At 39.3% G+C, this 24655-nt stretch overlaps 1 protein-coding gene across 2 annotated transcripts; it reads right to left on the bottom strand.

The window, feature by feature from the left end:
* Positions 1-427: 427 nt before the first annotated feature.
* c1qtnf12 (C1q and TNF related 12) lies at positions 428-23823 on the bottom strand. 2 transcript variants are annotated; one of them, XM_042003332.1, is made up of 8 exons: positions 22572-23823; positions 10663-10767; positions 10463-10574; positions 10077-10261; positions 7666-7774; positions 5602-5695; positions 2096-2174; positions 428-2018 (listed from the first exon to the last, which is right to left on the bottom strand). In XM_042003332.1, exons 1-8 carry the CDS (start codon positions 22731-22733, stop codon positions 1920-1922), a joined length of 945 nt encoding a protein of 314 aa, XP_041859266.1. In that variant the 5' UTR covers positions 22734-23823; the 3' UTR covers positions 428-1919. The 2 variants fall into 2 exon arrangements, with proteins under 2 accessions (XP_041859266.1, XP_041859265.1); XM_042003331.1 differs by having other exon boundaries at positions 22554-23821.
* Between the last annotated feature and the right edge of the window lie 832 nt (positions 23824-24655).

Raw genomic sequence — 24655 nt, forward strand, 5'->3', positions numbered from 1 at the left:
TCTGTTACTAACTCTAATGCCAGAGGCATATCACAGGACATAAAGCATGCTAACTTAGCTTAATGTGTTAGCATATGTAAGCACTAGCTTTGATCCCTCTACTCTGCCTTTGCCCTTCATCAGAACACATTGATCTACAGCAAAAGACCTTCAGTCCTTAAATGGACCAGAAGAGAACCAAAGGAACACTTTTCAATTTTTAAACAGAAAGAGAAAAAACATACGAATGAGAACAGTTTTATTGGGAATTTTGTTGTATTTAGATACAGTTTACTGTGTGTGAGCACATAGGGGGAGAAGCAAACAAAACTTTTTTTGCAAGTTTCTACTTCTCTTTGTAAATACTAGATAGCAATGGTTTTGCAAGAAAGAGAACATGAAACCATAGTAATCCACACCCAGTCTTTGTTAATCATTTTTAAATTGGTCTTTGCTTCAGTGATTTCTGACTGCTCGTCAAAATTTGTATTTTGACACAGTTAAAGCCTGTTGGCCTACAGACAGCGCTGCACAACATGTGAAACTTTTCTTACTGGACATTGCCATCAAAAATAAAGATACTTAAAACGCTCATGTCCTCAGACTACAAGAGATTTAAGGGCGTACCAAGCTAGCCACCAAAAGAGCATGTTGCCAGTGTGTTTTAGGACAATATGTACTAAAAATACATGAAACGTCTAGCAGTTTAAATTTCTTTTCTGTTACAAACCCATCCTTTCTGGCTTAGTCTTTGGAGACTTTTAACATGCATAAAAAAGCTTTAACTCACTAAGAAAATGGAAAACAAATAAAAGAAAACATAATAAGACATCTTTAATCTAAGTTACCCATGTTTCACTGACAAAAAACCATTGTATTGGCATCTTGATAAAAAAAATGTAAAGAAATACTGGAGTCTTAGGCACAACGGTTCATTTGAGTGCATACTAGCATAAGCCTGCTAGCATGCTCAAAAGGCCAATGCTAATGTGCCATCATTTAGCATTCACCATCTTATTTTAGCATATATTAGCGTGTATTAGCATTAGCTAATTCATACTAAAAATAAAGTATGACTGAGGTATTCATAAACCAAAGTACTGAACATTTCAGATTTGGCCTGGTTAAGCAATCACAAATTATATTACATTTTATTTTTAGGGAAGTACATATAGTAGAAGTAGTGTTAAGATATGTATCTCCAAACCAAAAACATTGCAGCAATACAAGAACAGTTAGTTTATTGGAGTCTTAGGGGCTGTAAATTTGAGCTCAGAATCTATATAAAACTGAGATATTTCTGGGCCTGAATATAGTTTACAAATTCATGTGAGGCCTGTCTACCATCACTTATCCAGTGTACTCACAGAGTCTTTGTACCATAGATAATACTTATATATATATATACACAATATATATATATATATATATATATATATATATTGTGAATTTTAATCCAAAAAATTATAGTTCATGAGTGTGTACACAATAGATATTGTAGAAAAAAAAATAATATGTCAATAGATATTAAATGCACAACTGTGTTATTCCATAGATTTTCTAACAAATACAGAGAACAATAAAAAAAATATTTGGTTTACTGCAAAGGTCTTCAACAGCCATGAACAATACACTGTAACAAACATACTCTCCATTTCCTTTTCGGGTTATTTTATTGGTAAAGCAACATGCATCCAAGTTCCTGGGAGAAGAGGCAGTGCATTGTGAAAAACAAACTCAGTCCTTTAGTTCCTTACGCTGTCCTTTCACCGTCTGACAGCAGTCAAGTCAATGTCAGCCTTTCTTCCTTCAAATGTTCCCTGTGGTTTGGTTTTGTATGATGGTGCTCAGAGGCAGTTCATTGAAAGATGGAAAATAAAAAATAAAAAATGATATGGCAGCAGTGAGCAGCTTGGAGGATGATTTACTCGAGGGTGAGTCTATACACCAAGCAGCATGCCCATGAAATCTGAACCGTTCTGTATTGTTATGGAAGCACCAGCAGCGTTATCCACGAATATGGAAGTGTACTGACCAGCCTGCAAAAGGAAAACATGGGGTACGCTGATGATGTCAGAAAGCACAGTTTGCTATTTCCTGCTTGTTTGTCTCTTACCTGCAGCTCCAGCAGCCCCTGCACACTGACTGTGAATATCCTGCTGTTACTTTCTAATCCAACGATCATCTCCAGTGAACTGCAATGACATTAATAACAGAAGAGTTTTCATACAAGACAAAGCTGCATTTCTTGACACCTTGGTAAGGTCAGTCAAGTGTTAAATGTCTTACATTAATGGGGTATATACCTTTGAGAAATATGTGTGCTTTCTGGCCAAAGGTGAGAGGACGGGATGATTTAGGATTTTTTTTCTTGATATGTTTTCCGCAAGGATACACGGGAAAAGTATGAGCTCCCATTTTTATTGATTTTTTATATTTTCCCCATGATAGTATGGAGAATTTCTGTGTTTTAAATGGCCTATATTCTTTATATAATATTTTGCTGGAGCTGTCTTTGCACCAGCCCCTCACTGCCCTCAGTGGTACATTTTGAGCCTGTGTTTTAATTTGGCGGGCTCATTTATACTTAACACTTAACATGGAAAATCATCCTTTACATGCTTAATTTGGTCGATTTTCAGGGTTCTTGTGGATGTGTACTTTGACTGAGCAAATGGGGTACTATCTCCAGAGACTGTGGGAGCAGTGTTGAGTAATATAGCTGATGTGCGACCAGCAAAAGGAACAAAGAAGAAACCTCACTGTATTTAATGGTTGCACAAATCACCACCATCTGACGTGCTACCTCTTTTTATGACTCCTTCTGAGAATGAATATTATCGTGATCTCCTCCGTCGCCACCTTGTTTGCTGTTGTCTGAAACCAACGTCAGAACTTGGAGGTGAACTCTGAACTCTTCACTGCCCTCTGGTGGATGTATTGACAACAGCCAAGCCAACAAAAAGGACTCATGGGACTATGAGGGCAGTGGAATTTTACAATTGTTGAAACAGACATACCTATTTACGTATGTAAAAGGAAAATAGATGAGCATTTAGTGTGTTTAAACTAAATTAGTTGCAAATGCTCTGTTAATGCAGTTCTTTTAAGAAGGCCGGGAAGTTATCATCCAAAGCTTGATAACACTCTGGTGCTGTTTAGCTTATGATCATAGTTAAGTACTTTATTCTCGAGTCAAAGCTTATTTTGCTCTTGTAACTGTAGGAGTCATTGCTCTTTATTACTATTTACATTGCAGCATAAATATATTTGTGTGTGCAGCACCTGATATTTTGGATCCTTTACACATTTGACATTCTTTTTAACAGCTCTACTAAAAAGTACCACTGTATGCAGAGCAAGTATAACCTACTTAAATCAGGCGACTGCATTAATCCGTAAGTAAAACATCGATTTGTATGGAGTCTGTCTGCTGACATTAATAGAAAATATATTAACCTGCTGTCTCATTTTACTAAAATTTCATTTTCAGACAGCACATAATATTCCCATAAATAATCAAGAGCAGACAAGGCGTCTGATGTGCACGCTGCATCTGCAGCTTCTCTACATCACCATTGCCGTGAAGTGTTGCTGGTTTGCTGTGCCAGAGTGCACAATGCATTGTGGGTAACAGGCGCAGTATGTTTGTAGGTTTGGTACAAAATAAACGTCAGAGAGACTGGATAGTTTTGTGGTTAAAGAGGATGATTATGGTTCCTGAGGTCAGAAGTTCAGATCCAGTCAGTAGCATCATTTCATTTGAAGTCTGATATTTGCTTCACTCTCCACTGTCACTCCTCTACTATTCTTGCTTGTGTTGTTCTTACTCTCAAATGTAAGTTGCTTTGGATAAAAGCATCTGCTAAATGACAGTAGAATAGAATAGAATAGAATAGAATAGAACAGAGAGGCCATCTGATCACACTGTGGCAGGTGTAGGCCTTTCATCTGTATTTCTAAGCTCAATATAAACTGCTTTTGTGAAGAGGTAAAAAGAACCAGAAATTTCTCCTTTGCACTGGTTCATGTACTCATGTATGACATTAAAATATCCTTCTGGGTGCCAAGTCCCAAACTCTCGCTTGGCTAAACACGCAAAACATGCTGGACACACGGACTACTCGTCCTACTGAATTACATCACTTTGAGTGTCATGCTGAGTTACATGATTAAAAAGTACAGACTTCATGTTCATCAACAAAAGTAAAAAGTGTTCTGTTTCATGTTTAGTTGTGTTTTTTATGTGAGTCTGGGCTGCCCAGTCAAGCAATAACTGTGGGTGTATGTGTTATTGTTTGCAGAGGTTTTCTTGTCTGCACACCAACCCTGTAAAGAAATGGATGCAGTTTTCAACATGTCAATTTTAATTGACCTAAATATGTGTTCGCACGTAGACAAAAGGGAAAAACTCAAAGAGAAAGCTACAATAATAATAAAAAAAAAACCTTATAATCTTTTATAAAAGCTTTTTATGTATTTACGTACATCTATTTCCATCCTATCGGCTAAACTAAGTTAGTTGCTCCTCTAGCCTTGGAGTCCTGGTACAGATATGAGAGTAATATCAAGATTCTCATTTAACTGTTTACAAAAAAGCAAAAAAGCATTTTTCCCAAAAGTCCTACTTTTCCTTGAACAAATCAGCAACCTCAGAGTCTGAACAGATGGTTGAAACTATGCTGCAGCCTTCAACCACACAGAGAGAGAACTGGCTCATGTTAAGTGGAAAATTGTAAATTTCAGTCTTTTTTTTTTTTTTTTTTTTTTTTTTTGAGCAAATCAATCATGTTTGTCTTTGCTCAAGTCTCCAACTGCCATCATGATGAACCTCATTTCACATTCTCTACATTTTCATGTGTGGGAGGGTGAGACTTGCTGGGGCTCTGGCTCAAAAAGCAAAAGCCAAGCACTCTTTTGGGTTAAGAAACCCATCATAATATTATTTATACATTCCCCTCATTGTACCACACTAGAAGAGAGACTCTGGAGCTCTGCACAGTCCTGGGAAGACTACTGGGAGCAATTTTTTCAAACTTTTCTCTGACTTTATATAAATAGAAATGTTGAAATACTTGAAAAGCCTCAGATTTGTTCCACATAGATCTCTGGTATCATGTACTTCATTATCTGCCTCCCACATCCCAAACAAGAGCATTTACTGCTGTGCTGTTGTATATAACAGGCTGCCCAACATGTCAAAGGTGAGTCTATAAAGATTACTTAGGCGGCAGGGACGAAGGGTCTAAATGAGAGGACACTTCCTTTAAAGACCTGCACTGCTTTTATACAGGAAATGCCAAACTGGTTCCATACAAAGTACTACAGACGACACCTTTAACAGCTCATAAACTCTGGAGAAAGTAAAGGCAGCATTTAACACCAATAAAATATCACTGTTATAGGAAAAAGGTAAACAAACTGTCAAACTAAGAATGTGGAGAATGCAAAGTGTAGTTGTTGTGGCCTGAAAAATGACTCCTTAAGATCAGTCTTATTAAATCTTATTCATTATTGTGTGGCTTTGTAACAAATGCAAACCACATGGCTGCACTGGTATGCTGTATATGACTTGGATTCAGTCCTGAAAGCAAGTATTTAACTACCTTACAGAATACCTACGTGTATCTGTGACAGAGTGATTCAATGCAGATCAACACCCGGACATTGTCTCTGGCCTTGAGCTGACTCTTACTCCTCTTCACCTCGTTGTGATCTGTAAGGAGGAAAAATGGTTCCAAACACATAAATATCTTGCATTCCTCTTTAATATAAAGCACTTTTAGTTATAATTCTTAAGATCATGTCAAATTTAACAGTTTTTACAGCAGTTTGATTGTTTTGATATTAAGAATAGTTGTTAAATATACTGTAAATACACCCTGTCATTAACTCAGTATGTAGTAAACAGGCAATTAACCACTTAAAATCCTGCAATTGCCACCTAAAATAGTTTTTTTGGTTGATGAAAGGCTTGTTATGGACCAACTATTTTACTTGACCCTACTGTTTCTGTTGCAGTGTCATTCAGTAAGATAAATTGCATTTATGACTGGTCTGAAATAAGTGTTTGCTGAATTTACAGTTATGATTGTTGCCTTGAAATATGTACACCATTCATATCCAAAGAAACTTAGCTTTCTTATTGTGTAATGTGTATAAGTACTTGGAAGGGAGACTGAGTAAAATACATATTTATTTGTCACGTCCTATGGGATGTCTGGTACCAATGGGTTAAAGAATTTAATTTCTACAAATTAGTATTGAAAGCACATTTTAGATCATAAGAAAAGGTATGTTTTTTTTTTGTTTGTTTGTTTGTTTTTTGTTGTTGTTGTTTTTTATTTTTTTATTTTTTTGCATTACTGTTTACCTTAACCCTTAAAATTTAAAGCTATGTTTTGTTACTTACGGTCTGCCTAGTTGTTTTATTTTATGTAAAATACACATAGAAACTCAACCTTTCTAATCCCGGTCACCAGACATTGTATTTTCAAGACAGCCTCAGTTGTCAGATTATGAGGCTAAAGTCAACAGGAAGAGGTTTCATCATAATTTCTGGGTCAAAATAGAGCAACATAGTAGTGACAGAAACCTTTTTAATTCTGAAAATGTGATAAACAATCATGTTGTAATGGATCACTTTAAGATTTACCACAAAGAGTTTTCAAATAAACACTTAATTTTACAGCTGGATTGTAAACCTCCTGGATGGGATATCAATGCTATTGACCACAGTTTACCCCACAGAGTTACACACTACTGTTCCTGAGAAACTCTTGACAAAATAAACGATATATTGTTTATATTGGGGGGTGCTGAATGAATGCTACTTCTGACTCACAGTAAGAGATTAAAAATAATAATAATAAAAAATCAGTCACTGCGCATTCAATATTGTTTTAAATATGCATTAATGAGGTTTTCTTTTGACTGACCCAGAAAACAAAACAGGCTAAATAAAAACTAAATAATAGTATGTTGCACCAAACACAAAACATGTCACATAAGACATCAAATCCAAAACAATTTAATTTCACAAAAACATGTTTGTTTATTTTGTTTTGCTGTGTTGTTGCAGTTTGTGAATGATTGTGTTTTACTTAATGTTTTGTTGTTGTGTTTTCTGACGTGTGTCATTGTTCATTTTTGTATTTTGCCCCTCAGGTCGACCACATAATTTTAACCATTACAGGGCCTGATGAAGCCAGAAGAACAGCTGCAGGGCCTCCAACCTCTCTGCCAGGTGACTCCCTTTAATATGCTGTAAAACTGGATCACAGCTGCTCGTGGTCTTCATCAGACACATATTTAATTGCTGTTCTGTTATTTTTTTAATTGTAGCTTTCCTCAAGACTTTATAATCGGTAACCACTGCTGTTTCCAAATAAAACAGGACTGAAACCTTGAGGATAGGAGACATTTCTATTTAATAATTTAATAAAGTTGATTAAAATAAAGGCTGTTCCTTCACTGTTTAAGATTATACTTTTAACAAAAAAAAGGCTTAAAATTTTCAACAAGACAAATGACAGTATGAAGGTGAGCTCAATCCAAACACCCACTGTCTCCTGATAATTAGCCTGCATGAGTCTGAACACCCAGTGTGGGTGGACTGTTATTGTGCAGAAGCTTTACGGCTTTGGTGAGTGAAATACTGCATAAAGGAAAGTTAATGTCATTTACCAATATGCACATTAGCAGAGAACTGGTAGATCCCTGTGATGGGAGCTGTGAACCTCCCAGTAGACTGATCCATTCCCAACCCTCTGAGGAAGGCTCCTTTAGCAGGCGGCTGAAAGCACAAGAAAGCTGAAGTAATATGTACGCATTCATCAAGACAATGCAGAAGGTCCTATTGTGAGACATTAATGTAAAAATTCAGAGTTAATGTGTAATATTCATCCACTGTCTTTAACTGGTTATAGATGTCTATGACGGAGTTTTACAAACAAATAAAGTTAAACAAATAAATCATCAACCCACTTTGGACCTCCTTAGTCAATTAACTGTAAAGTCATTTCAGTGCTTTTCTTAATAATAACATTCTTTGTAAATATTACAATCATACAGTCTGGTTAATAATTTGGTTTTAAAGAACTTCAAAGTACTGAGACACTTCGTTTATATATGCGCTTTTTCTGATACTGTCAGCCACAGCATCTCCTTACATTTTTAGACACCTAGGTTGAAATTATGTACTAAATTTTTTATATATTAGGTTTATATAGTGCCTTACCAAGAGAAGCTTTTCCCATATTTTAAGAATTTTACCTCCTCTCACTAATCTGTGGTGTCCCAAGGGTCAGTTATTGGCCACTTTTTGTTTTCTATGTACATACTGGCTCTTAGGCAGTTTATATAAGATTATAATGTGCATTACCAGTTTTATGCAGATGACACTCACTTTTTATGCTGTTAAAATGGACAGTTTCTAGCATCCTCACAACTCTTTTCACGTATGTACATGTAAATCTGAGGTCATGGTAACTGTGTTGCAATAATCAATTCTAAACTCTATTATTATGCTTAACAACACACTACAGAACTTTTGCAGATTTTCTCAGTGACGTGCTCCCTATCAACGGCTAATTTACCATCCATCTTGCATCCTTTGTGTACTGTGATCTCTCCAGCTAGTAAATGACAGTCTAAAGCTCTGTCACTTTCTTTCTTTTCCTCGCTTCCTCTGATAATGTAATCTTGCTTTTCTTTGCCGAATCAGCCATGGTGCTGGTTTAAAATGGCTGGTATGTTTATATCCGCTTACTAGCCTGTGACGTGGTGCATAAAGCCATGTGTCGCACTGAAAGACGGCTCCAGAAATGTAAACAACAGATGTCACTGTACCATCAGAAGAGTCCGGAACGCAGTTTTAAAAAAGCTACATAAAAACCTCTGAAAGCTACATAATACATCTTTAAGTCAGACTTGTTTTGGTTTTGGGGTTTTTTCGAGTTAAAGAAAATATTAAAAATTCAAGGCTTTATAAAACAATGAAGGTTCAACATACCCTGGATATCTTTAAATAACAGTTAGCTGATGTCCCAAGAGATTAGAAGCATTTCTGTAAAAAGTTAGTAAAATACTTCTTCCTAGTGTCGTATAGTGTTAGTAACAATGGTTTTCCAAATTATCCCTGAGACCATGTGACTATATTAAAGCTGTAGGCTTACACATATCCAGAAGTGATTTTCAGCCATGGCTTCAATGAATCTTCCTGAATCATTTAATAAAAGTATGTAGTATAGATGTTTTCAGTAAGTTTTTTTTAACTTACTGATAATTCTCTGATTGAGTTTAGCACAAAGTGGTGAGTCACACCCCAACCCAAGTGGAAAGTCTATGTTTATGTTAAATGCTTCTTTTATACCCAACCCTGACACCCTCACCTGTCATTCGGTTATCTGATTGTAAAATCATACAGAACATGTATGTTGCAGACTTAGACTTTTATATTTATCGATATTTTCTAAAAAAACAACAAGGTTGGTCAGTTCAGGCACTGAAAATTATTAGTTTTTGCCCTTCTGTTGACATTTTAGTCCCCTTCTTCTTTGTATCCTTTTCTGTAGCCCTTTTTAAGAAGTCTGCAACAACACCAAATATAATTGTCCAAAGCATTAGCATTACACATTCACCAGCATAAGGCTTTGTTACTGTGTTAAATAGTTCAGCAAAACATAATTCTCTCTCCTCCAGCCATGTCAGCTCGTCCTAACAGGGCATAGTTCTTCCTATGCAGCATACTGTTTCAAATAGTGTCTATTTCTGTCTTCCCCACACTTTATTCCAAGTCAGAGACAGAGTGCCTTTTGTATGCTGCCCAGGGAGTGATGTGTAGAATGAAAAAAAGTAGATATTTTTGACCAGACAGGCAGTCTATGTCTCAGAGTGGCACTGCATGCATTGCCAATGCCAGTTGCAAGGGAGGGGATGATCCTCATTTATTTCTCCTGCATACAAAACACTCACTCTTTCACAGTTAAAGCAAAGAAACAAAGCATGTAACCATGCTGAGAAGGATTAGCCAATATTGAGGAGAGAGTGAAGCTCAACCAATTCACAAACATTTACTTGGTTTCAAACAAACTTACTGTTTGAAAGTTCTGGAGCTCCACCAGAGTCTTCTTGTCCACTACCACGGGTCCCTTGAGCTTGCAGTGGAAAGCTTCTTCTATTCTGCGGTAGGAGTTCGTCCCTTCCAGGGTGAGGAGGACTGTAGGTAGCTGGCTAGGGCTGGTCTGTCTGTCGAGTGCAGCTGCTCTCCTCTCTGTAGCCTCTGACAGAAACACAGCCAGGTTATTGCATCTCAGAATGACTTTGTGGCAAATTTACAGCTGTTTTGTCATACAGATGTTGCTAAATAATTAGAATATTATACATTCCCAATGATTAACCATAGGTCATATTTGCTAAATAAACAATAAATAAATAAAACAACAGATCTAAAATGTATGCTGGAAAATGAATGTGTTTTTACCTTTAATCATCTCTTTAAACTCCTTGAGAAGAATTTCCTGGGTCACTTCAGCCCCTGGAGAGCCAGGAGGTCCCTGGGGGCCAGGAGGACCTGGTGGACCTGGTGGGCCAGGCTAACAAAAGACAGACATATAAAACACCTTTATACTAAATCTTAAACTTAATAACTATGATTTACAGATTATCACTGGGGGTTTTTACCAGGGGTCGTTTGCGTTTGCGACACTTTCCGGCAAAGTTTCCAACAGGTCGTTTGACAAAATCCATCCATGAACCCAGTGGATCCACCCTCTGATGATCAGAAATCTGCAACAAAGAAAAAGACATAGCAAATTCTTAACCCGGTCTGAATATTAATTAAAACCCATTAACCTTAGAGCAGGGGTGCCCAAGTTCGGTCCTCGAGATCTACCATCCTGCAACTTTTAGATGTAACCCTTCTCCATCACACTTGAATCAGATGTCATCTGCATGTCATTCAGCCCTGCAGAGGCCTGGTAACAAGCCAGTCGTTTGATTCAGGTGCGATGGAGAAAGGTTGCATCTAAAAGTTGCAGAACGGTAGATCTCGAGGACCGGACTTGGGCACCCCTGCCTTAGAGCAAACATGTTATATTGAAAAGCCTGCAAAGCAGAAGAATGACTGTATTTTGCTATTAGATAATTCTGCCTTTTGGGATGCCAATGCAAAGGAGCTGCAAAAGTAACTCCAATGGGTTTTTATTTCTTCCTTTTAACCATCTTTGGAAAAGCTTGGCCTAAGAAACAATTAAAAGTTGCCAGTCAAACAGGGAAACCTCCTTCCCTTCCCTCTGAATCTGTACAAGGCTTTTCACTTTGCCATCAGTCACTAACATCCATCAAAAGCTTCAGTTTGTGCTTATTTTTTTCTTTCTAGATAATTCACTCTGGTGGGCGCCACTTCTTATTTGCCTAACAGGCTCAGATGAATGTAAACAAACCTTGTCAGGAGATTTTTTTCCAGCAGATGAAAATTTCCATGAGCACCTTGGTGAAAAATGAATCTACCTGTCTGTGATGTCAGCTCTATGGACCGCAGGCTTCAGTAACTATAATTTATAACAGGTTTAACCCAAAGACGTAGTTAGATTAAGATACTCCTTTAGTTTTACAAATACTGAACATGTAATTAGCAAAATAAATGTGTATAGAATATGTTTAGTTAGGTATGTTTTAGTGGGTTTTCTACAGCTCCGAAATACCTAATTTATAATAAATTATGTACAGAAGGCTGTGATCTGTTAGAGATAAGAAGGCCTCTGGATGCAACATTTTATGCAGAGTGCTGAACTAGTTTGTTTTTGTTTTAGTAATATGTGAGACTGAATGTATTCCAATTAAAGCAAGCGCAAATCTTACCCTATCCCTTCCCCAAATGTCAAGAGCATTCAGTTGAGATAGAAGAGGAGATAGAGACGAGCCATGGAGGTGAGCTGTCTGAATGGAATTTGTTTAGGTTTGGCAGAGAGACACGGATCACTTATCTGCTAAACCAACATGCCCCTTTCTGCACTTTTAAAAACTTGCCTCTTGTTTCACCACAACAAAGTAACTCCTTGTTTGTCTTTTCAATATATTGGAATAAAAATCTGTTTTTTAAGGTTTGGGGTTCTAAAGTACTCACTCCTCGTTTTCTTCTTGCTTTTTCTCTGACAGCAGAGAAAATAAACAACTTAACAAGCACTGCACTGGCTCCATGTATAATTGTTACGGGTCATTTTTGAGACCTGGACGCAGATAAAAGCAAGACTGATAGGCTCAAACATACTTTCACCACAACTCAAAACTGTTTCCATTACACCAGGGGCCTGTTGGATAAAGCTTTTTACTTTGCTGTTTCAGTTTAACATGCTAGCTCTTTCAGCTTTCCTGGAAATGGCTGATATTTACAAAACATGTAAACCTAAATTTGTCTTCATGCTAAAATTTAAATGACAAGATCAACTCCTCTCATTTGTCTGTTAGTTAAATATGAAGCTAAGTGTAGTAGCAGGTTAGCTTGGAGGTAACACCGGAGACAGGTGAGAGGAGCTAGCTTAATTGTAAAAAAAGTAGCATGATCTACCTAACAGCTCTGTTGAATTCATCCAAATTTCTTACTCAGGTTTTAACTAAGAGAGCGGAATTGTTAAACAAGTAAGAGGTTTTCGGTTCAGTGCTTTGAAGAAACACCACTGAAGTTTGGCAGATTTTCTCAATGAGGTGTCCCCTAACAACAGCTAATTAATCATCTGATTTACTGTCTCTTCTTTGAGTTTTCTTAACAGGTTAAAAGGCTGGCTTGTGTTAGTTCAGTTTTGTGAGCGTCAGTTGTGTACAATTTCAGTCGGACAAACTTCATGTAAATGTCCTCACTACAGGGTCAGTGTAAGCTATGGCTTTAAAAAGATGGAGAACTTTCATGTTTCATTAGATTGGTAATGGTGCACTGAATTGTTCCAGTCCAAATTACATTTCTGATCTGCTGATGTCATATGAGCCACAGAGACTTCTAACTACTAAGATCATCTGGGTCAAGTTTGCTTTTCATCTACACAAGAAGAATCAGCATTTAATTTCATGCTCATGGAAACTAAAAATGAACTGAACATTTGTCTGCTGATATCATACCAAAAATGGCATCAGTCCACTCAAAACTTATCCTTAACATTTTCCAAAATGTCAAACAACTGCTTTAAGACAGTGGTTCCCAACCTTGGGTCCGGGACCTCCCAAGGGGGCCCAACAAAGAGCACAGGGGCTCCCTAAGGTTTTGAACATTAGAACATTGGGATTAATGTCCACAAAATGTCCCTATTTTAATGAATAAAAGTAAGGCTGTATGTTGTTCATTTAACTTTGGCTTTATCAAAGGACAGGACTCAACCAGAATACATTATTTATGATGAGAATTTCACTTTTGAAAGCTTAAAACCAAGCATGGTTTCAGCACAGAGTGGAGCAGGGGATCCATGGCGTTTTAGTATATGCATGAAGGGGGTCCACGAGGAAAAAAGGTTGGGAACCCCTGGCTTAAGACACCAGTAATGTAAGTGAAATACTTACATGTTGAAAACCAGTGGTTATTTGATCTTTAAAGCAGTATCAGCTGAAGTTGGCTCACACATGTGATTTATAATTACACACCTTATACATTTGCTTCGTTAAAAGAAAAGGTTGCATATCGTTGCCAGGAAATCAGTCATACTCTGCACGTTATCCTCTTCAACACACACCATTGTAATTAAACCATTAAACTGTTCCCCTCAGGGATTTTCTGTGCTCAAGGAAGAAAAGCTGTAACCAAGGTAATTATTACCTTCATTTTTGAGTTAAGAAATAACAGCAAATCACTGTATAAATAATTGAATCATCAGCTTAAGGAATGCTCAAATCTTTCCATTAAACACGCAGTGTTCTCTTCTCGTCTATCCATACTGTCAGAGAATTACAAGCACGAGTGATGGCTTGGATGGTGCACGCAACTTGCCAAAAACTGTCTGATTCATTGTATGCAGGTGCGCGTCTGTCTGAACCAAGCACTTTAAAGACTATTCAGACACAAAAACCAAGCTGCCCGCTGACACAAAAAGCCCTGTCAGACGCGATCAGTCTCTCACCCGTTGCTATTGAATGTGGCGTAAAGTAAACTGTGGATTCCCTGGCATAACTATGCATCATCACGAACAAGTCGTGAACAAAGTGGGGAGGGAGTGGATCCAGGTATCAGTCTGAGGGTTGATGAAGAACAGCGGGGCTCTGGCTTTGATCACCGCTGATGTGTGAGAGCCTCAGAGTTGTCTCATCTGTCAGCAACTGTAAGAACACACCTTTCCAACACAGGCCAGGAGAATGTGTCAGGTTTTTGAGAGATGTTAAATCCTCTAGACAGCATTTATCCTCAGTGATGGGGCACTAAAGAATGGGGTGCATTGTATATTCTAGTGGGTTTTTTTTTTGTTTGTTTGTTTGTTTGTTTTGTTTTGTTTTGTTTTGGTTTTTTTGTGCCCCAGACTAAACCAATCAGCGTATCAGTACTACAATAACTCTGTTTGCTTGATATGACTTTCTTGTCTGTTAGTTAAATATCATTTCTATCCTACAGGTATTTATGGAGCCCGTCAGGTGATATTGGTAGCATACATTTATCGGTCACAAATATGTGGAAACAAGATAATTAAGTCTAGGCATACCTAGTGCATCAGCAATGTTCTCAATGTTGAGAAATGTGAATAACTGTCACCTTGCCATCAAACAAGTCAGGAACGGAGAGTTTTTAGGTTGGTAAGTTACATAGCACTACTTTAAAGAAGCACTACTTAACTTTGGCGGATTTTCTCAGTGAGTGGCCTCCTGACAGCAGCTAATTCATCATCCATTTTGCATCCTACCTGTACTCTGAGCGCTCTCCAGCGAGTAAAAGTCAGTCCAATTTTGACTCTTGTCTTATTTTTTGCTGCATCTTTTTTTTTCTTTCTTTTCCACTCTTCCTCTGATAATGTCCTCTTGCACTTCTTTGCTGAATCAGCCACAGTGCATATTCTGGATGTCAGGTATGTTGATATCCAGTTGCTAGCATGTGACATGGTGCATAAAGCGAAACTCGGCTTTAAAGTGACGCAGCATCCTAGAAGCAAAAGTTGTGCAGTGTTGTTTCTCTAATAAATACCATTGCACCATCAAAACAAGTCAGAAACCCTTATTTTTAAGGTCAGAAAGTTACATAGTGCTACTTTAAGGATCTAAATTAAATAAATTTTACTAACTATAACAATTGCTAGAGATTGCAGGACATCATTGTAACAAACCATCTTGTTTTTTAATATTTTGGGGTATTTGAGTAGGGCATCTGTCCCACAGGGTTACCACAGAGTCGGCAGACTGTTTTTGTGGGATTTTGTAGTTTTGGGAGAACAAAGTGGTGGAGCTGCCATTGGATGGTGTACCTGGTGTCCCTTGTTGTTTTGTACCAAACTGTGAGCTGGTTATCATCATCGCCTCATAGCAAGAAGATTGGCAGTTCAAACCAGTTGAAACCTCTTCTGGGGCCTTTTTGGAGTTTGCATGTTCTCCCCGTGTGTGCATGCGTGTTGCTAAATTCTCCCTAGAAGTTCATGTAAACGTAAGTGGTTGTTTCTTTCTCTCTGCTCGCCCTGTGACGAGCTGGCAACCTGAACCAGGTGTACCTTTCCACTCACCTGATAACAACCTGGATAGGCTCCAGGTGATATAAAAAATCAATATCCTATTTAACCTCCACAGTTCCCTGTTGGTATCCACACAAATCAAAGAAGCAGCTCAGCGCTGCAACAATTTGTGCTTGTCGAGGTGGGTGTAGTGGTCATCACCACAAGTCAACAGCCCAGATTTATTTGATTATCAACAGCTTTGTTTGTAAAAGTAAGGTCGTTGGTTGTGTTGATTTGCTCTTACACACATACAAATGCCAATTTAGGCTCTGTGGAAGGTATATTAGTTTCAACTTTTAACCCCTGTTCTGCATCTGTATGTCCAAACAAGACACTCATCACAAACACATGAAGCATATTTCACCTAATTTTTTGGTCTTAAAAATATCATAGTTTTAAGTCTTAATGTTTGAAATGACTTGAATCAGATGGGCCCAATATTCAAATCAAAGGCTATGAGGGTAAAGAATCTGTCACAACCTCTGCCACTGTTTGTTTTTTTCACTGGAATAGACTCAGAATATGCTGCTTGTGTCTTGAACGGGTCAGTCAATAGTAAAAAAAAACACAGAAATTACCCCTCAGTGAGCCAACTCCTCTTTTATAAACACTATAGCTTATAAAAATTTATCTAAAAATGTCAAGATATAGTTTTAAGAAATATCGGGTGGAGCTAAGTTTGCCATTTATTGGTAAATGGTAAAATGTCCGTATTTATATAGCACTTTACTGTACCTGGAACGATACCCAAAGCGCTTGACATCATACATCACATTCACCCATTCACACATACATTGACGTACTGATGGCGGAAGCTGCCATGCTCAACCACGACCCATCAGGAGTAATTATTAAACAGACATGCATGTAAGGCATAAAGGAGAGAGAAAGGCATAGGAGTGATGATATGTATGTATGATATGTAGCCTAACGTTTGATTTCAATAAACTTTTTTTACCTTACAAGGTGCCTCAAGTGCTCATATATATAGCCATGGCACTTAATTGACATCATGGTTTGTTAGCATGATAACTGTCATGCATAATCAGCCCTGTTTATTGTTTTAGATGCATATAGCTAAAGTGCACCGAGATAGTTTTATGTCTATTATTTTATTTTTCATTGTTTATTAAGTTTAAAGTTTAAAGGTTTTGGGAAAAATTGGTGAATCACTGCAGGTCATTTGCAAAGGTCTTTAAGATTTTCTTATTGGAAGAAAAATGACTCCTGTGTGTGCACTATTGAAATGTGTTTTTCATGTCGTTTGGAGAAAATTAGCTAGAATTTATTTGAAGCAATAAAATGGGAAATATTCCCCTGGGGCAACGTGCCACCAAAAACACAAACACAACTGTTAAAACATGTCTCTGGGCTGCAACCAGATACTGAAACTTTACTCCTCTACAGGCAGCTCCTGAATTCTTCCATGTAAATGAAGGAACTTATCTTATTTTCACTTTGCTGTTATCTGTTTTTCTACCTGGTTGTACACACTGGCTGACATGAAACATTTTGCTGCTGATAAAAATGTTGCACATGCAGATTTTAAGGTTGAGCAGGATGACAGAGAGCCTTAAATAATACCTTATTTTTACACCCCTGTTCTTATCCCTGTGCAGTCATCCATGTATAAGTGGAAGGGCCTAACCCTGGGCCGGTGCCGCCCTGAGTGGCAGGGATCCCCAGGTTGCGTGGGACGAGGGGATCCTGCTAACCTGCGTGCATCTCAGTCGTCACGCATCTACGACAGTGTTCCCCACCACTGCTCTTCAAAGACACAGATTACCTTCAGGATTTATCGTGCAAAAGCTTAACACAGTTAGGCATGCAATGTTGACTCTGCTCTCTTTTCACTGTGTGATTACACAACTTCCAAGCACCATATGCACAATATAATTATTCTATCACATTATGAGAATGCCATGATTAGCTAAATAAATCCCGTAGAAACAGATTTTTAAGTGTTAATAGTTATAAATGATATTATGTTAGCAAATTATTTATAATATGGCCTAATTTTGAGTTTCTGTTTCTGTAGGTGGAAAAAAGGTGTGTTTATGCTTATTAAATCACCAGCGACGTCCTCTTGATATAACAAAGCAAAATAAGCGTAAAGAAACTGTGATTGCTGTGTCACATCTGTTTTGTGTACAAATTATAGCTTTAAAAATAGGGTGAGTGCTCATTTTCCCTGTGGTAGGTAAAATGAGCTGTTGAAAAGCACCAATGATGCAGATCTGTTTCAGGTATAAGATTTGCCACACGGCTTTAGTGTGGGCAAAACATTATTGTAAGCAGTCATTAGATTCTCCTCCTTTTATACAGTTATTTCTGGCTCTAGACTTCGTTACAAAGACAGTGCAAAATGTATTTTTTTTCTCAGTTTTATGCAACCAATTTGCCGCTGCTGGGTTGGGTTACAAGCACTTGGGGAAATGTGATAGGTGGTGACGCAAATAAGGAATACAGAGTATTAAAGTTCCTGCATTTAGGGGGGGGATTACTGGCAGAAATTCAAGTTAATATTAAAAATGTTTTCATTTGTGTAGAATTGTGAGAATAAGAATTATAACTGTGTTAACTGAATTCTGTGGGAGCCATTTTTTATGAATCTTACTGTAGCCCAGACTGAGTAGACAAAACAAACACTGACTTTAAAATCAGCCACACTTTTATTGTGGCAACTGTTGCTTTATGGTTCAGTCTCATGTTAAAACTTTTTGCAGATGGATCAGGGTGATGGATTTCAGTCTTCATTTGTAGACGTATTGGTTAATAACTTCAAAAAAAGACATTTTAACATGTGGTAGATGTGGTTTGTTTTGAACACAAGCCTTTTATTTGGCACCTAATGAGGTGGATATTTGAAACATTTCCACATATTTTGAGATAAGTATTAGGTAAAAACAAAAGTAGAGGAAATATTAAAAACTAGAGATTCCTGAATGAGTTACTGTGGATCTTCACCACCACACCCTCCAGGCTGCTGATGAAGATTTTGTTAACCCTTCAACTGGCTGCTATACACTTTGGTAGAGCAAATTCTTGGTGACTATAATCAGGAATGGATCAATACCACTATTTTTCAGAGTACAAGTGTTTACATTTGACTATTTGACTATAGTATTGATATGACTACTAATAAATCCCATGACAGGTCCCTGCTAGGGAGCGTGGACCAGAATGTCAGAAGTGACAACTGATTCTTGGAAAAACTGTCAGAAAGTGGTTTTTGGTGGATTCGGTTCACCGCTGTGACAAAGCACCTACATGCCCAAAGTCAGCTCTCTAAGGGAGAGCCCGGCCAACCTGCGGAGAAAACTCATTTCGGCCGCTTGTACTCGCAATCTTGTTCTTTCGGTCACTACCAGCAGTTCATGACCATAGGTGAGGGTGGGAATGTAGATCGACCGATAATTTGAGAGCTTTGCCTTTTGGCTCAGCTCCCTCTTCACCACAACAGACCGAAGTAGAGTCCGCATCACTGCAGACGCCACACCAATCCGCCTGTCAATCTCCCGCTCCATCCTTCCCTCACTCATGAACAAGACCCCGAGATACGTGAACTCCTCCACTTGCAGGATCTCATTGCCGACCCGGAGAAGGCACTCCACCCTTTTCTGGCTGACGACCATGGTCTCGGATTTGGAGGTGCTGATTCTCATCCCCACCCCTTCACACTTGGCTGCGAATCACTCCAGTGAAAGCTGAAGATCCTGGCCCGATGAAGCCAACAGAACCACATCATCTGCAAAGAGCAGAGACCCAATTCTGAGGCCACCAAATCGGATCCCCCAACACCACGGCTGCACCTAGAAATTCTGTCCATAAAAGTTATGAACAGAATCGGTGACAAAGGGCAGCCTTGGCAGAGTCCAACGACTCTGATTTACTGCTGGCAATGTGGACCAAGCTCTGACACCAGTCGTACAGGGACCGGACAGTTCGTACAAGGAGGTCTGGCACTCCACACTCCCGGAGTACCCCCCACAGGAGTCCCCGGGGGACACGGTTTTAGCTAGAGGTAGCTAAAAGACTGCACTTTTTAGCTAGCAAAGTTAGCTAAAAGACCTGCACCTTTTAGCTAGCAGAGGTAGCTAAATATATATATATATATATATATATATATATATATATATATATATATATATATATATATATATATATATATATATATATATATTACAAAACAGAACATTCTTATAATTATAAAGAATAAATAGACAATATTTCGTGAACTAATGTGTGATATTAGCACATTTATAACGTCAGACTAGCTGCTTGTGTCTGATGTCTTTAGCTTAGCAAACCATCCAAATAAATAGGTTAGATCCCAAAATTTGATTTAATCTGGCTGCTGCACAGAAAATTAACACAGTTTCAACACTTACTGTACAGTGTTGCTCTGATTGTATAGAACCTTGGAGGCTAAAATATGATTCTGTGATATGATATTATCTTGTGTATTTAATGGACACAGCTGATTTTACTTGAAGCCCCAGTTGATAAATGGTGCTTTTAGAAACATGACCAGCACATGATCAGAATCAAGTAAGATTAAGGGATTTCTATAAATCTGACATGAATCCAAGTAAAACAGTCGCTCTGTGTCTATGAGGTGAAAACCTCCTGGTTTATTTTACTTGCAAGTTCCAGATGTAATGATAAAATACTGTTTATTTGTTTCTTTTTCACACTTTTAAGATGGTTTCATGAGGTCATTTCACAATGTTAAGTAAGCGTGACCTCCGTTGTTGTTTGACATGTCAAAAGCAGAGTTCACCATCAAGCCAGACTGAATATAGACAGTTCACACCATGCATAGTGTATGAGAGGCGTGTGCTCTCACAGTGGTCGTATTTCCTGTGGGATTTGGCCTTGTCTCATATGTGTGGGTTGATCCTGAAGGTCCCACACGCCGCTACATTAATCATCACTAGGGATGAGAGAGATGAAACAAAAACCCTTGCTTCAGGCTAAACCCCGCTATTACTCAACACGCCAGGCGTGATGTTTGACTCGACTCCCTCCATTAAAGCCATCGGAGATCCCTCACTGCTTTCAACAGTGACAGATTCCTCTCATTTTAAGAGTGCAGACCAATAAAGCTCGTACCTTTGTTTCATGTTTCATCAAAAGACTTTCTCTCTGCACCTTCCTGTCAATCATTTTCAAATGGAAAACTCAGAAGGAATGTGATGTCCAACTGCATGCTGCCAGCAGCCCACACATGGGATTGGTCAGATAGAAATGCCATCATAAGAACTGTTTCCACTGGCCACCAGGTGAAAAAAATGTAAATGTGGAGTGTAAATGTTTGGCTGGTTGGGGATACAAACTGCTTGCCAAGACAGCTCCAATGGACGTGTTGTTTTCTGTGAGACCTAACAGATGTGTAATAGGATAAGCTTACAAATTGCCCAAGGAAAGCAAGTTTACCACTGTTCATGGTGTGTGGCGTGGTTTTTCTTTTTCTTTTTTTTATTTGTTTATTTTCTCTTTCCTTGAACACAAGCCCACAACGAGCGGTACCAACAAATGCAACCATGAATTCGTCCACTTCTGCAGATGTCAGGCTTAAATCTCAGGTTCAGTCGGAGGTGACAAAGTTTGGCAAAGACACTATCTGGCATAACACTGCGTCTTAAGAGTGATTATGTCATTACCGTCTGATTGTGGAAGATGAGATGAAAAGAATGTCAGCAAGGGAGGCACAGGGGGCTAATCCTCACTGAGGTGTTCCCTTTCAGGACCCTTTCTATAGGGCTTTGTGAGGGGCTTACACGGCATGCTGCCCTAGTTTTCAGGGCCACACCGCCCCTATCGGATGTCCCAGACACAGCGGAGTCAGACTTAGGACTGTGCATGACAGAATCAATGGGCAGGGAACAACGCCACAGGTCTTTAAATATCTAACTTACTCAGGAGTTGCATCACAGCCTGTAAGGCACCACCGAGGGAAGAAGCAAAGTTTGTGTGTGTGTGTGTGTGGGGGGGGGGTTCAGTCTTATACAGGCTTCAGCACCGACACAAGGTCATCCTTCATAGTTGCTGCTTTTACAGAGCGAACCAAGTCAAATAAACACCAGCAGGCCGCAGCCACCTACAAAGCGTTCTTAAAGACACAAAGGAGACCTCACTGTGTGGTTTCACGGTGAGGGGAGGGGGCAGAGGTGGAGGTTACCACGAGACGTGAAGGCTGGTATATAGGGCAGTGAGAGTTACATGAGAATGCCAACATAATGGGTGGGCTGAAAGCAAAACAAACACCCCGTTGGAAACCCACACAAATATGCAACACCAACAAGAAAACCAATAAATAACAGAGTCAAGGGCCAACTGTTGCTCCTGAAAATGGAAACCTACCACAGTAATGCTGTTTTGCAACTGGAGCATGTCTCTAATGAAAACAACACTATTCTTCCCATGACTACTTTTGACTTTTCTCTCTGTTTCTCTAGAAAGCAGTGGCTATTCCATCTTACATGCGACTGCATAAAGGTTAATTTCCTGCTATGGTAGTGAGATGTTTAGACATATCTCATCTTTCCTTTAACTACATCCTGCTGTGTTCTCCTACAGGGAGGAAGATTGGTGGGAGACACCCGCGCCACGCACTAATTGATGCATTGATCGGCCTTTGGATGTCCACATTCCTGGCATTCTTCTGGAAGTCATCCATTTAGAGTTTCACACATTTTTGTCCGTCACACTGTCAGAAGCTTGACCTGGCAGGGCACACCTGTCCTGCCTGGCTTTACCACACACACACAATAACAAATCTGTACATATCTCTCACACATTTGCAGGTTAAACTCAGACTTTTTTGCAACACTCACAAATGTAAAGGAGGAAATATTTTCTTTTTCTTTTCTTTTTAAAGAAGTTATTGTAACTCAGTACCTTGATGCTTCCACCGACCTCTTCGCTGTTGGACAGAGTTGCATTGTACGTCTCTGTGTGTTGTGGAGTGGCCTCCTTTGGCCTTTTTCTCTCTTTCTTGGCATCCACCCCATGCAGAAGGACGCACTGAGTCCAAAACACTGCAGCCACCACGGCCAGAGGCCCAGCCCTGCACCACATCTTCACGCTTTTTCAGTCAGCACCAGAGTCCCTGCAGAAACAGGCCAAATCTTGCTGGGAGGGAGAGGACCAGTCGTGTGGTTTGGACAGAAGCTGAGGATGCCCACGAGGCTCACAAGCACAAGCGTGGAGAAGGAAACTGGAGGAATGCAGCTTCAGGGACTCCTTGTCCAAGAGACTGTCAGACTGACTGCTACCACCGTGTCCCCCCACCCCCCCCACCCCCCTCTTGATGAGCTCTCAGCCAGCACAGCGTTGCAGGGGCTAGCCAGAAAGCCAAGGAGGCTTACTCAACTATGAAATGTGTCAAGCAGAATGGTCCAAGGGAATGACAGATCGGCGCAGATCTGACAGCAAATAAACCCATTAGTGAGATTTTTCACGCTTTCTGCTCTGTTGGGGGGTGAGGTGTTGGAGGGGGTGGGGTGAGGGGATGAGGGGTGTACAGGGGGCAAAAGAAGAGGCAGAGAGGAGGGGCGTCCAAAAAGCTGAGGGTGGGCTGGAGATGGATGGCAATGTTCTCTCCCCCCACCCCCCTCTAATTCTCACACCGGGGACGGGATCCAGGCTCCAGCACAGTGTGGAGGCTGGAAAGGCTGCACGATCCACAGAAGTTGGCCTTTCATCAAAGGATCGCAGGTCAGCGTTCAAGTCAGTCTGTCTGGGCCGGTGAGGATGCAAACGGAAACAGAGTGGAGATGAATGAGGTCCAGAATGATCTCTTTGAGCTTCTTTGAAGTATAAGCAGCTCCTCGCTGCTGTTAAAAAACTCTACAGATAGCAGTGTTGTCTTCAGGTGCTGCTTACTGACTGTCCCAACAAGTCCACGCACAGAGATTCTGAGTCTAGATGGTCCTCTTTTTTATTTTTGTCTGCTCCGTTGCTCTCCCTACCCCTCTGGTCTCAGTTGCTTCTTTGCTCTGAGCTTACAGGAGGGCTCACAGTGGAGTTTTATCATCTCCCATTCTCCCTCCCCTTTGCTCCCCTCTCTCTGCCTTGCCTCTCTCTATTGGCAACCCTACAACCTTATTCAGCTCTGTTTTATCTTGAAATGCTCGAGCTGAAGAGGCTCTTTGGCAGGCAAATTGTGTGTGTGTGACTTGTGTAAAGTTGTGTATCTGTGATTTTGGCTCAATACTAGAATACTCTACCAAAGCCCTGTGTTTCAATCCCAGCTTGACATAAAGAAATTGATGCATTGTTTTGTGATTTTAAAGCCTTATCTGGTGTAGACGGTTATTTTAAAACTTGGGGACATATTCAACACATACATACCTGTTAGGTGTTGATGCTCAGTAAGAAAATTATTCATATATGTAGGCTAACATTTGTATTTTACCTGGTCTATACAGACATTTTTGGTATAAAATCTATGATACAAAAAATCGTTACTCTTTTTATTCTTACACTAAGCTTTTGATGTCAAGATGGAATTCAGCCCTCATGTTAGCCCCTTTCTTTAAAACTTGCTTTTTTAAGACTGCTATTTGGTTTATTTGCCATTTGGCTGTTACCTTTTAGCGCAGTGCCACCCAGAGGGAGCAGGCTAAAGCACAAACAGCTCCGCAGTACCTTTCCACTTTGGCTCTAACCTGGTGACATCCTACTTCCTGTATTTGCTGGCACGGCTGTGTGAAAACGTAGCAGGAAGCTGCAGCCAAAAAAAAAATCGTCAAACTTGACGTCAGAACAAAGCCGGATGTGTGTTGATTTTACTTTCAGAATAAAGACAAGTGTTGAAATAACCAGAAAACATATGATTTCAAGTTTGCCTCACAAGATTTTGCACATATCTGTCTAAAGCTTTTTTTTTTCTATTTTGCAAGTACTCTTGTGTTGGTTGAACTAGTTCATTTCAACAGTTGGCGAAAATATTTTCTGATTAAATGCACTGAATTTGATTATGACGACAACAACAACAA

Source organism: Melanotaenia boesemani, chromosome 13, assembly GCF_017639745.1.
Source record: "Melanotaenia boesemani isolate fMelBoe1 chromosome 13, fMelBoe1.pri, whole genome shotgun sequence".
NCBI lineage: Eukaryota > Metazoa > Chordata > Actinopteri > Atheriniformes > Melanotaeniidae > Melanotaenia > Melanotaenia boesemani.

Coding starts and splice junctions, on each gene's coding strand:
- c1qtnf12 (XM_042003331.1), bottom strand. CDS start 22,733: ATGTGGTGCAGGGCTGGGCCTCTGGCCGTGGTGGCTGCAGTGTTTTGG. Junction 5,696..7,665: donor CTCTGCTAATGTGCATATTG/GTAAATGACATT, acceptor TCCTCCTTACAG/ATCACAACGAGGTGAAGAGG. Junction 2,175..5,601: donor TCACTCTGTCACAGATACAC/GTAGGTATTCTG, acceptor ATGTCATTGCAG/TTCACTGGAGATGATCGTTG.